The sequence below is a fragment of the Anastrepha ludens genome, chromosome 5, assembly GCF_028408465.1.
Source record: "Anastrepha ludens isolate Willacy chromosome 5, idAnaLude1.1, whole genome shotgun sequence".
NCBI classification, from domain to species: Eukaryota; Metazoa; Arthropoda; class Insecta; order Diptera; family Tephritidae; genus Anastrepha; species Anastrepha ludens.
This window is the reverse complement of record NC_071501.1, coordinates 102,492,272-102,506,816: the sequence shown is the minus strand read 5'-3', so window position 1 is coordinate 102,506,816 and position 14,545 is coordinate 102,492,272. Positions and strand designations below refer to the sequence as shown.

Here is a 14,545-nt window from a genome sequence, read left to right as displayed (position 1 = left end):
AGCTCTGGCGGCTAGACGCTTGAGATTCCTTAGCGTGCCCTATGGGGATGACTTGAAGAAATTCTCCAGCCTAGATCCCTTTTCTCTCCTCCACTACATCAACAGCACTGGATGGCTGTAGACGGTTTTTCTCTTCCCTAAATCTTTTCACAGGAAGTGGTCCACATTATGGTATCAAAACGGTATGTAAGTGCTACTTGAAGTGTACCTGGGGTACTCTTGCCATCTTACCTACCTACCTACCTTTGAAAATCCATAGACAAAATGGGTGTGTATACTTTCAGAAAATATTAACCAAGTCTGTGCTGATTGCATTTTATTTTAAATGTTACATCCACGTTACCCAATAGGCTGAGCCGGGGGCCTATTGGGTAATGGATTCTATGGGCACGCAGTAATGGCTTAATATGATTTATATTTATGTAATCATGGCATGCACCACTTCGTATCTAAGATTCGGTTCCGCCTGTATTCAATCACTTCCCTATTTGTTATTTATGGTATACCTTCAATGTGAACTACCTACACTAAGCGTCATGTCACATTAGCCAGTTTGGCACATCAGTTAATGGCAGAGCGGCAATGTAAAAAGTGCCAAACTTCTTAGCAATAATTGTGGCTAACAATTTGACGCCTATAAATCGTGAAATTGTTATTTTCACTTTGGCACAAATTAAATAAGCAAAGAGTGGTGCGGGTGGTGTTAGTGGTGTTGGTGGCAACTATTTCATTTTTGACTTCTGCCACTGCCTTTGCCTATTAAATTAGCAAACCATTCAATTTGAGTTTTGTTGCGGTTTTCTATTTTGACTTTTCGATTTGGCTTTTCGATACACAATCGCAATCCATTCGTGCGCAAAGTGGTGTGTCAAGTGTAAAGTGCATACCCCCTTGCACTTACGTGTGAGAGCATAATTTCTGGTATGATTTGTATTTTTTTTTGTTTTGTTCTTCGCTACCGTTTGCTTGTTGCGCCAATTGCGGCAAACAGCATTGAACTTCTTGTCAAAGTTAGTAAGCAAAATATTTGCCAAATATGTGTATGTATGTGAGACGTTGCATGTGTAATCGAACTTAACGGGTTTGGTTTGGGTTTTACGCTCTCATTTTTTCTTATTGCAAATATGCACTCGTTTACGTGTATATCAAGCTTAGCTTGACTTGACTTTGTGGGCGCTTTCGTGCTATGCTCCATTGAGCAGCAGCAGCGACACTGAAACATTTTATTTAAAATTTTCTTCATATTTATTTTTGTAATCTTTGCTGATTTTTTTTTTTGTTTGTTTTTTTGTTTTTCGTAGTCAGTTGTTTAATTCAAGGTCATTTCATGCATAAAACCTGCATTGCTTATGTATTCCAACTTATGAACATTGCATGCCATGCCATGCCAGCCATGCGGTGCGCTATGCCAAGCCAATTTGACTACCAAATGCGCCGGTAATACAATCGGCTTAAAGCGTTTATTATACTTCAGCATATTTAATTGAATGTGTGTGTATGTGTCTGCTTGTGTGTATGCGGTAAGTGCAATGTGCATATGTAACACCATACAAGCACATATATGTGTGTATGTGTGTCAGTTGGTTGTCAACTGGGCTGTATACGCAACACTTATTTATACTCACTTTTAACCGCAAAGATTTGAACTTTTTAACCTCTTAATTGGTGTGACGTCAATGGGTAAATACAATAAGTGGTCGAGGAAAAGTCAAAAGTAAATAGTTTCACAATCAAAAGACTAAAATATAGCACTAAAAGCATTAAGAGATTTTCAATTTAAATTTAGGTGTTTACATCCGATAGAATAAGACCGCCTAATGCAATCAAAAAAGATTTAAACAAACACGTGTTTGCATATCAAAGTATTCAGAATGATGAGAGAATTCGGTTTAGCCATGTGCGTCGGTGCGCTTGCGTTCCTTGCAGAATAAGTGCTCACATACCGGCTCGTCTCAAAAGAGCAGTGTTTCTGTCAAAAGGCTGACCAAATGTAAAAAATGTGAAGTATGTCCAAAAAACCACCACAGCTTTATTTTTCTAACAAGAAAATGGTCGCTACGTTACTGGGCATCTATACCTGCTATGGACACTCTCATACGATAACATATGGTCTGAAAAGTCCCGTGCCCAACAAAGAAAACACGTTTTGTTTTGTTCAAAATTAGCTTTATTCATCAAGAACAACGCAATCATTCCAGCACCGCTCTTAACATTTCAATACCACTTTTGTAGAACGATTTACCTTCTGTCTCAGAATAGCTCTCAGTTTCAGCGATAACCTCTTCATTCGCGCGAAATAGTTTGGCCTGAAGAACTAAAGACATCTAGCGAAAAACTTCCACAACTTTTTAATTCACCTTTTCATAATGTCGCCATCCATAGTAGCTCAACTGCAGCTACGTTCGCAAAAGTACAAGCTGGTGCAAAATTAATCACCTTACTCGAATATTTATAATTTTTTCAAAATGGATCGTACGTCAATCACTTTGACACCTGTAAACTAGACAGCTGCAGTATGCAAACAGAGAAGCAATGGGCCGCGTAAAGGTTAAAATAAAGATTTCCATCGCTAATTTTTTTTTTTACTGAGTAAAAAAGTTATTCAAAAGAGGTTGTCTGTAAAGTCGGTTTACTGACGATAGTTTAACGCGACAACGTTATAAAAAAATACTGATGGAATGGTTGCATTTTTCAAAAGAAAATTTTAATTTTATTTGTTTGATAGATATTTTGTATGGTTATAGAGAAGGAGGTAAATGGAATCGTAATCGAATTGATCAAGTTACATTTACACAAACGTGAACAATTACGAAACATTGATCAAATTCATGAAAGATATGTTCAATTTCGATTGTGCATCAGACGTTAGTCAACAACACTAAGAGGCAACATCATCGATTTGCCTTTTTCAAGACACTTTGCACTCGAAACACCCCCTTTCATTTCCTACTTTTCCTATCATCGTCCTATTCTCAACGGAGAAATGGTTCATTACCATGCACACAGGAAGGAGGCACATGCAAATACAAATATGTGAATTTATATACAAATACGCATATACATACATATATATGCTCACTCAAGTAGGAGAGAGCCAGATGTCGAACGTTGCCGAACGCGAGAGCCGATTGTGCTCTTTGTCGTTCGTTCCGCGCTCTCGCTTGCAGTTCAAGCAAGGTAACGGCGATTGAGCAAGATAACGACGAATGAGCAAGATAACGATACATTTTTTCGTGCGTGCAGCCAGCTAAATCGAATTATAAGACGTTATCACGTCAAAAACAAAATTTAATGGTTAATTTTTTTATATTTATGACACACTGAGTCGGGCAAAACCGATAGTCTTATAAAATCGTACACTTCTGTTAAATTAACTCTCCGCTTCTCCGCTCTGCAACCCAAAAACCCCTAAGTTAAACCATCGAATTTGGTGCCTTCTTTTTATTTTTAAAATATTCTTTGGAGCTGCAATTAGTATAAACAATATTTTAATTTATCTTATTTTTCTTCTCTCTTCTCAGATCGGTTATATTTTGTCACATTCAAGAAAAACATCAAACCAAAGAGCACCCCCAACACACACTACTTCAGCATAGATGAAGAATATATTTACGAAAATTTCTACAATGATTTTGGGCCATTAAATATTTGCATGCTGTATCGGTACTGCCAAAAATTAAATTCCAAATTGACTGCTAAATGTCACGCCAACAAAAAAATCATACATTACACAACGCTCAATGCGGCAAAGCGTCTAAATGCCGCTTACCTGATTGGCTCGTACTCGGTAAGTCTTATGAAAGCAATTGCCTTCTTATTTTATGTATGAAATTACACAAAAAATTACTTTGTATATCAGAATATGTTGAATGAGTATGTCGCTTGTAACTTATGTTCCTCTCCACTTTCCTTACAGATTATCTACCTAAACAAGTTGCCGATGGACGCCTATCGGCCGCTAGTCGCCGGCGACATACCCGCCTACACGCGTTTCTGTGACGCCTCTTTTGGACCAAGTGGCTATAAAATTTCGCTAATTGATTGTTTGAATGCTGTGTACAAGGCATTGAAAGCTGGATTTTACAGCTTCGACGATTTCGATGCCGAGGAATATGAGTATTTCGAGCGTGTGGAAAATGGTGACTTCAATTGGATTGTGCCACAGAAGTTCATTGCGTTCTGTGGTCCACACCAGAAGTCAAAAACACTGCCGAATGGTTACCCATGCCACTCGCCCGAACGATACTTTGAATACTTTCACGAAAACAATGTAACTACTGTGATACGTTTGAATGCGAAGGTGTACCATGCGTCGAGTTTTGAAAATGCTGGTTTCGATCACAAGGATCTGTTCTTCATCGATGGTAGTACGCCGAGTGATTTAATATTGAAGAAATTCCTCTCGATATGCGAGAATACAAAGGGTGCTATAGCAGTGCATTGCAAAGGTAAGTGGGGATGGTGGAAAATGTATGGAATTGTGGCTAAAAATAATCTCTAAATGGTTTTTTGAGTGAAAAAATGTAATGTAAGGAAGCTAAGAGTCGAGAATATATCTAACTTATTGAGTTATTTTGGCCTACATATGTACGGGGTCATCAAAATAATTTAATTAACGAAATAACCGATTACTAAGGTAGTATATTCAGAGAAATCTGTAGTGTAATTGATTGTCCACGATGTACCTAACTTACATTTGTTTCACAGTTTATATGCCGTTCTTATCGCAATATTTTATTAGATAACATTCCTTTTAACTTATCTATGTACATATGATTTTTCCAGCTGGTCTTGGTCGCACTGGCAGCCTTATCGGCGCCTACATCATGAAGCATTATAACTTTACAGCGCTGGAAGCTATCGCCTGGTTACGACTATGTCGTCCAGGCTCAGTGATTGGACATCAGCAACAATGGATGGAAGAGTAAATATCGAAAATTTATCTATTCCCCTAAGTTACTCATCAAATTCACTATTCTATTTTTCTTTTCCACAGTAAACAAACCTGGCTGTGGGCGGAAGGTGAGCGCATTCGCAAACGATCTGGTTTGCAATGTCCCATCCACAAGTATGGTATTTACAGCATTGCGCTCAAACAAGTCATCTCAACCGGTGGTACACCGCTGACACAACCTAAAGAGAATTGCGTAAAAGGTATCTCACAGAAGGTAGATACAATGCATCTGCACGATAGCGAAGAGATATCTACGAATGGCAATGCAAAAACTGGTGTAACAACGCGCGCTCGCTCACCCATCACCGCTATTAACACGCCAGCGACGACGGCCTCGACGAATAATCGCCGCTCTAAGGAAAAGGCCGATAATAGTCGCAATGCGAATGTGAGCAGCGCCAGCGATGAAGATGCTACAATTACCGAGGAGAATGGTGATGATGAAGATAACACAGATAATTCGAATGCGACTTATATAGCATCGACAAGGCGACGTAAATCACCAACGATACATCTGGGCACTACACTTGCGTCAACCGCTGCAAATACGCTGTCGGAAGGCGGTAAGCCGCCTACACCACCGGTGCGACGCACTCCACCCATTGCTGTTAGCGAGGCCATCACACGTCTATCGCCAATTGGCAGTACTGAGCCACTTTACGCAGAGAAAAAGATTAAGAAACCCTGTATTGGTTTGGAGGCAGCGCAGCGGCCGACGATTGCTTCGACGGTAAAAATGACACAAGCAGCAATCGATAAGCAGAACTCACAGACACAAGGTGATAAGTTGAATCAGATTAAAGCGTTGCGTCGCCAACATCAGCAACAAACGCACCAGCCCACAGCAGTGCTGCAGCAGACGTCGGCGTTGCACCAGCAACAATTGTCAATGCAGCATAATTCCCGCGGCAACAACACAAATGCGAATTCATAGTGAGTGAAATTTTCAGAGGTGTATACATTCTTTATGGGGTGTCTGCCGAGCTTCTCTTTCAGTTTGTGGTGTGCAACTTAACATGCTGAGCATCCAGAAGGCGGATTGCTTGTATACTCGTATATGATGAAATTAGGTCTAACATCGTGAGACGTAATTTTTTGGAAGATCTGTTGAGATATTAAAATTTTTCGCTTTCATAAGATACGTAAAATTTACTAAAATAGAAAAAAGGATCGGGATCCAGACGTCCAACACTTGTGCCAACGCTTTGGTGGCCAACCGATCGTCGCCCATTCCCTGTACTCCCTTTGCAGGTTATTCTTTACAGATTCCATTATTTTCTTCTTTTGTGGCTCAATTTCACTATGTCAGTTATTTCGCACATCTCTCGTATCCGCTCGTTTCGTTTAAGATTCGCATTTCGACGATGGATATTATTCGTTGTAGTTGTAACCACTCGTATTTCATAATTGGCTTTACGCATGTCTTATTTGTCTTATATATGCTAAGTTTGCGCTTGATGCTCATTGATTCGTTTTTCCATATAAAATCGCGTAAATACCCGGACACCCGTCCTTTTCGAATTGATTTCGCACGTCATCCACGAAATTTTTCGGAAATGTTATTTTTGCGCCCAGGTAATTTACGGCTAACTTGCATCTTAATGGGTCCTTTGAAATTGTTAGTGATTTCCATTTTGATGTGCAAATTTTGAATGTTGCATATTTGCGAAGATTTTTCAAAAGAATATATCATAGTAAACGTTGAAGATCATCTTCTGAATTTGCCATGAGCACTGTATTGTCCGCATAACATAATACAATACATTTTTTACCTCAGTATTGGAAATATTAAAACCATGTGATTTCATCCATTAATTATTATTTATTTTCTATATTATCAAATAAATTACGACACAATTATATTAGTTTTTTCCGCTTTCTATCTATGCCCGGCGGCGAATCATGGCGAAATTATTACCACCAACGATCGGCAAGTTTGTATCAAAACATCTACCTCCATTGACATATTTTGTGTTGTATCTGGCCCACTTATGAAGTTGTGTGATAAAAAAGTAACGGCAGGTAGTCTGAATAGTCTGGATTTAATAGAACTTTTGATAGACTAGAAAATTTCTCACTTACCGGGGTTGTGGCAGCGGTGATCAGCAAATTATTTGAAAGGTCGTTAAACATCAGTAAAATTTCGATATAAGAATTCCAAACCTATAGAACTCAATAAAAATAAAAAATACTCGTGCCAGACCTTCGGAAAATTCATTTAAACTTTTTTTATATTATTCTTATGTCGACTTTAAGGTTTTATGAATAAAAAATATATTGTTGCCAAGTAAAATATTATACGTATCAGGTTAGTCCATTATTTCACTTTTGTACGATTTTTGCATACAAAAAATTATTTGCGGAATATTAAGGGAACTATTTATATTTTCTTTGATATATTGTACATTCAACAAGTGATTTTAATCGCGGATAGAAGCACGTGTTGTTAAAAAATAAAATGGAATCTTCCAACGCGTATAAGAGGCATATTTTGTATTTTTTTTGTGAAAGTGGTAAAAATGCAACAACTGCTGCTGCAGAAATAAACACTGTTCACGGAGAGGATACCGTGAGTGTAAGGACTGCGTAAAAGTGGTTTTCAATATTCCGAAGTGGTAACTGCGACGTGGAGGATGCCCCGCGCGCTGGTCGCCCTGAAGTCTTTAACTCCGACGCCTTGCTCGAACTCGTGGAAGCTGAGCCAAATTTGACAGTCGATATGATAGCTCAGAGGTTAAATTCATCGCATGGAACAATCCACAGGTACCTGGTTCAGTTGGGAAAGGTTTCAAAGCTAGGAAAATGGGTTCCGCATAGACTTTCCGTCACCAACCTTCAGCAGAGAGTGAATGTGCGTTCTCAGCTGCTGCAACGGCTTGAAAATGAAAATTTTTTGAAACGATCGTTACTGGTAATGAATAATGGGTCCTTTACAATAATCATGTTTGCAAACGCCAACGGGTGATAAAGATGAAACACCAGAACCGACCCCTAGAGATGGCCTTCACCCCAAGAAGATTCTCCTGTCTATTTGGTGGGATATGGCCGGTATTGTTTATTATGAACTTCTGGAACGAAACCAGACGATAACTGCTGATTATTATTTCCATCAGCTATCAAACCTGAATGAGACACTTAACAAAAATCTACGAAGTTTTGTTTCACCACGACAACGCAAGACCTCATACCGCAAGGCAAACATTAGGCAAGCTGAAGGAGCTCGGATGGAAGCTAATGCCGCATCCACCATACTCTCCGGATATTGCACCTTCTGATTATCACCTTTTTCGTGGACTTCAATCCCATATGAGTAACAAGAACTACTCCTCCTTGGCTCCAAGGATAAACAATTTTTTTAACCGGGAATTAAAAGTTTGCCTAAACGGTGGGAAAACATTGTTAATAAAGGAAAATACATATATTATTGATTAATAAATACTTTAAACATCTTTTTTATTAATTTTAACACCACCTTTAAAAAACGCACGAACTTATGGACTGGCCTGATACATGCTGTACATACGTACCTGTGCTCAAAATAATAGCAGCGCGACTTATGGTAAAATTTTGACTACGAGTATTTATCTGTTATTTATTTAATTTTTTTAATTTTAATTTAATTTTTTATTTTAATTTAATTTTTTTTTTTTTATTTAATTTTTTTTTATTATTGTAATTTTTTTAATTTTTTTTTTTTTTGTTTATAAAAATAAAAAGTTTCAAGCTTTGTACAAAATTTAAAAAGATTAAAAAAATGGTTTTAAGCTTTTTGTGCAGAGTTTCTATGAAAATTCGGGGTATGCAGTTTTGTAGTCCATTTATTTTGGTATAATATTGTTCCAGTTTAAAATGGCTCCAAAGTCGCTTTGATTTTTCATAATTTTTTTTTTTTTTGTTGACGATGTTACGCATTTTAACCCACTAGTAAACAAAAAATAATATAAAAAGTAGACGCATAGTCAAAACTTTGCAATATGTAGCGCTGTTATTATTGTGAACACAGGCAGGTGCGCATACATATGTGGCAAAAAGCATTGAAAGCCGAAAAGTGAGGGACTTGTCTTTCGACTCATCCACTAAAAACCCACCCCAGCCCCGATTTCCTCCCGCGGGACAACCATTAGGTAGTACTTCACGGGAGAGGGACGAACCAATTGCCTCTACCTGAAAATCTGCGCTGTTGTTCAGCGCGTCGCAGCATGTGTACAAACGAACTTCTTCCTTTCTTTTTTTGTGATCTCTTTCTAATTTGTGTCCTCTTTTTATTCTTCTAAATTACAGCCCATTGGATTTCGAGCGTCACATGCGCGCCCGTTCACAACCTTTCCGCAACAATATCGCCAACATAATGTCGAGCGCACAGGCTTCTACTGGCATAACAGCACCGCCTACATCCACTATGCGCCATGGTGATTGCCATGATATGGCCGCAGCAACAGCAGCAGCAGCGTCGGCGGCAGCCACGGCGGCGGCGGCAGCACATGAAGCTATGCTTGCAGCAACAGCGGCGCTCAACAACAAAAATCTATACAATTGTAATAATCGTTTTGTTTTTAATACACGTTACCACAACAACAACCACAACAACATTAACAATAACCATAACACACGCACTAATAATAACCTCATTAACCTTCTAACAATAGCCACACATACGACAACAACAGCAACAACGGCAGCAGGAACTAGTGTGCCAGTCACACGTGGAGAGGGCGGCACTGTTGTATCGACCACGGCGGCGGCTACAACAGCGACAACGTTGCCGCCCGGAGGCGGTGGCAGTGTGACGACGCGTGCACGGAGTCTAGCCATCTATAGCAAGAGGTAAGTGCAAGCGCGAAGTGCCCCGTTAGTGACAACTACAATTATGTATTACGACAACAGCAACAAACAACTTACATCTAACATACCACCAAAACTAAAAACGGAAAACCAAAATAACTGAAAAACCAATCTGATAAAAGTAACCGACAAAAAAAAAAAAGAAAAAAAATTGTAAAAATTTAAAAACTGAAGTTGTGTTGCAATCAACCAATGCCAGTGCAATATAATCCAAGTAAACACCGCTTCCATTCCAATTGCGTTTGCGCACTTTTGCCTGCCTTGTTGTTGTACGTATCGCTCATTCGACACTGTTTGCCAATTTCAAATATGTGCCGCAAATTTAATAAAATGTGTGTATGTATATAGTTGTTGTACTCTTTTTGGCATGTTTAAATTATTGCTGTCATTTTTTATATAAATTTTTTAATATTTGCAATGTGCACGAATTTAACATTTTTACTAAATTTTGTTGTATTCATCATTTGTTTTGGATTAATTTCTGTGCAATTTTTTCTTTTACAAAAAGTCTATACCACATTTTTTAAAATTAAATGTTTACTTTTATAAAAATGTTTGTACAAATATATAATATTTTACTATTTCAAAAATATGTGTGAGAATAAAAAATCTAACGGCTTGTAAAGCTTTTACAAAAATTTTCAAAAAAGCAATAAATAGATTATAAATCCATTTTTTCTGCTTATAAAGCATTTCATTTTTATTTTTTCTACTATTAAAAACAAGCAAAACAACTGCATGAAACCATACAGCTTAAATTTGCGGAAATAAAAAAACAAAAAATATTTCTAATTTAAAAATCCCTTAAAATCACATCTAACGTTTACATTTTTGTATCAGAAACAGAATATTGACATTTTGCTAAATGTTTTTGTGTTTTCGTAGCGTAAATGTGCAATCTTTTTTCCAATATGAGTACTACTCAATTTATAAAAAAAATACATATATTTTTTGTATTTATTAGTGCACTAAATATACATAAAATACATTAAATATGCTTAGAAAAATAGCGCTAAGCGAAATAATATTTAAGGCAAAACACCCCATGGTAGTCACCCCCCAATACTAATGAAACATTAAATACTAAACCGAGCTAAAATTTATGATATAAAAATAAGCTGAATGAATTTTGCAAGTCTTTACACTGTATATATTCATACATATTTACTACATAATATACATATGTACTTGCTTAGATTTATATAAATATAAACTTTTTAATATTATTCTCTTAAAATTAGACTTTTTAAAGCCAACTAAGGCAGGATACGCTCTAGAAAATTAATTGTACTCGTACTGAGGCATTCTAAAAAATAATTAAAAACTAAAAATTTATTTCAAACTTTTAATAAAATATTGTGCTAAATTTTGCTAATTGTTTATTAAGATTATATTTAAAAACTAAATTATTTATTAATCTGCTGTCTATTCTAACTGCTACTAAACTCTTTTTGCTCCTCGAAATTCTCAACAGGAGCTGTAGAGTGGGGCCAGTTTCTTTTTTGTCGCTTAATCACATATGCCATATAGGGATTCGTTGTTAAAAAATGTAAAAAAACAGCAATTAAAACAAGAAACGTACCCCCATAATTATATCCATAAATAATTTGCCTTATTTCAAGCGACCTATAAATTTAAATTTTTGTAGGCCATTATTGAAACTAATCGCTCTGCCGGGATGTATGGTATATATAATATAATTGGCGCGTACACCCTTTCTGGGTGTTTGGCCGAGCTCCTCCTCCGATTTGTGGCATGCGTCTTGATGGAGGGACCTACAGTTTCAAGCCGACTCCAAACGGCAGATATTTTTCACAAGGAGCTTTTTCATAGTAGAAATACCCTCGGAGGTTTGCCATTGCCTGCCGAAGGGCAACCGCTGTTAGAAACAACTTTTTCCTAATTTTGGTGTTATCCGAGATTCGAACCTACGTTCTCTCTGAATTCCGAATGGTAGTCACGCACAAACCCATTGAGCTACGATGGCTGCCAGAATATATGTACATATGTATGTACTGTGTATTGTGCCTTTGAGTTTAAGAAATAATATCGAACTTAAAAATGAAAGCAGATTAAAGTATTAGTTAAGGGAAAAATAAATTCATTATTTTCTCGGTAGATGGCTGTAGTGATCGATATATCGTAAAGTATCGATCACACAATTTAAAGTTTATGCTCGTTGTCAAGGTGACATTTCACACTAAAAAAATTCGTTTGCTGTTTTTTGTTTGTGCCATTCAGTTGTGAGTTACAGGGTGTTAACAATGGAAGTCAACATCAAGAAAATACGATACATTTTACAGTTTTTCTTTAATAAAGGCGAAAATGCAAGCCAGCTACTAACAGCTAATTATGTGCAATTTTGGCTTCGTCGGCACCAGACATTTTTGGTGCTAAAGATAATGTCGATAATGTCGATGAAATCCACAGAAATAATCGAAGTTGTCCGGCATGTGAGCAGCCGTAGCATCGCCCAAGAGCTAAAGATCTACCATTAGAAGCTAAAGTAATGGATTTCTATTGATAAAACATAAAAGTAGAGTAAAGTAGATGGAAATTTTTGCATTAATTTTTAATTAGCATTGTTTAGGAAACTTCTCTTCTTCTTAATTGGCGCGATAACCGCTTACGCGATTTTGGCCGAGTTTAACAAAGCGCGCCAGTCGTTTCTTTCTCGTGCTAACCGGCGCCAATTGGACACACCAAGTGAAGCCAAGTCCTTCTCCACCTGATCTTTCCAACGCAGAGGAGGCCTTCCTCTTCCTCTACTACCACCAGCTGGTACCGCATCGAATACTTTCAAAGCCGGAGCGTTTGTATCCATTCGGACGACATGACCCAGCCAACGAAGCCGCTGGATCTTTATTCGCTGCGCTATGTCTATGTCGTCGTAAAGCTCATACAGCTCATCGTTCCATCGTCTGCGATATTCGCCGTTGCCAACGTGCAAAGGTCCAAAAATCTTACGCAGAATCTTTCTCTCGAACACTCCAAGCGTCGCTTCATCGGATGTTGTCATCGTCCAAGCTTCTGCGCCATACGTTAGGACGGGCATGATGAGAGTCTTGTAGAGTGTTAGTTTTGTTCGTCGAGAGAGGACTTTACTGCTCAGTTGCCTACTTAGTCCAAAGTAGCACTTGTTGGCAAGAGAGATTCTACGTTGGATTTCAAGGCTGACATTGTTATCGGTGTTAATGCTGGTTCCTAAATAAACGAAGTCTTTTACAACCTCAAAATCATAACTGTCAACAGTGACGTGAGTGCCGATACGCGAGTGCGCCGACTGTTTGTTTGAAGACAGGAGGTACTTCGTTTTGTCCTCGTTCACCACCAAACCCATTCGCTTTGCCTCTTTATTCAGTTTGGAGAAGGCAGAACTCACAGCGCGGTTGTTAAGGCCGATGATGTCAATATCATCGGCATACGCCAACAATTGTACGCTCTTATAAAATATTGTGCCTGAGCGATTAAGTTCTGCGGCTCGTACGATGCTCTCCAACATCAGGTTAAAGAAGTCACACGACAGCGAGTCACCCTGTCTGAAACCTCGTTTGGTATCAAACGGCTCGGAGAGGTCCTTCCTAATTCTGACGGTGCTGCTGGTGTTGAGCAACGTCATCTTACACAGCCGTATTAGTTTTGCGGGGATACCAAATTCAGACATAGCGGCATACAGGTAACTCCTTTCCGTACTGTCGAATGCAGCTTTGAAGTCGACGAAAAGATGGTGTGTGTCGATTCTCCTTTCATGGGTCTTTTCCAAGATTTGGCGTATTGTGAATATTTGGTCGATGGTAGACTTTCCAGGTCTGAAGCCACACTGATAAGGTCCAATCAGTTGGTTGACGGTGGGCTTCAGCCTTTCACACAATACGCTCGCTAGGACCTTATAGGCGATATTTAGAAGACTAATCCCGCGGTAATTGGCACAAATTGCAGGATCGCCCTTCTTATGGATTGGGCAGAGCACACTTAAATTCCAATCGGCAGGCATGCTTTCATCCGACCATATTTTGCATAGGAGTTGATGCATGCACCTTACCAGCTCCTCGCCGCCATGTTTGAATAGCTCAGCCGGCAGTTCGTCGGCGCCCGCGGCTTTGTTGTTCTTTAGCCGTGATATTGCTATTCTCACCTCGTCATGGTCGGGTAACGGAACGACAATTCCGTCGTCAACGATTGGGGTATCGGGATCTTCACATTCTCTATGACATGCGCAGCTGTCCCCGTTTAACAGGTTCGAGAAGTGTTCCCTCCATAATTTAAGATTGCTCTGTACGTCAGTCACCAGATCGCCGTCTTTGTTCTTACAGGAAAACGCCCCGGTCTTAAAACCTTCTGTAAGCCGCCGAACTTTCTGGTAGAATTTTCGGGCGTTGTTCCTATTGGCCAGCATCTCAAGCTCCTCGCACTCACGTATTTCGGCCTCTCGTTTCTTCTGTCGGATAATACGTCTCTCTTCCTTTTTCAGGTCTCTGTAGCGATCCCACATGGCTCGCGTTGCGCCCGATCGCAGCGTGGCTCTATAGGCAGCATCCTTTCTTTCTGCGGCAGCATGACATTCCTCGTCGTACCAATTGTTTTTTCGGGCTCGCCGGAATCCGATTTCTTCTTCGGCGGCGGTACGTAGGGAGCGAGAAATGTTGCTCCATTGCTCGCGCAAGCCGGTTTGTTGGGCAGTGCTCTCCGAGAGCAGGAGTGAGAGTCGAGTGGCGAATCTTCTGGCTGTCTGTTGTGATTGCAGCTTTT

At 39.0% G+C, this 14,545-nt stretch overlaps 1 protein-coding gene across 2 annotated transcripts in view; it reads left to right on the top strand.

Moving 5' to 3' along the window:
• Positions 1 to 14,545, top strand: part of LOC128864373 (homeobox protein 5) — a 60,696-nt gene that overhangs the window by 31,234 nt on the left and 14,917 nt on the right. The window contains exons 2-7 of one of the 2 annotated variants that reach the window (XM_054103997.1): positions 3,522 to 3,787; positions 3,917 to 4,448; positions 4,786 to 4,924; positions 4,997 to 5,887; positions 9,236 to 9,489; positions 9,601 to 9,778. In XM_054103997.1, coding sequence (XP_053959972.1) covers positions 3,522 to 3,787; positions 3,917 to 4,448; positions 4,786 to 4,924; positions 4,997 to 5,887; positions 9,236 to 9,489; positions 9,601 to 9,778 — 2,260 coding nt within the window. Of the gene's footprint in view, positions 1 to 3,521; positions 3,788 to 3,916; positions 4,449 to 4,785; positions 4,925 to 4,996; positions 5,888 to 9,235; positions 9,779 to 14,545 lie in introns of both variants that reach the window. The other variant, XM_054103996.1, reaches the window with a different exon arrangement.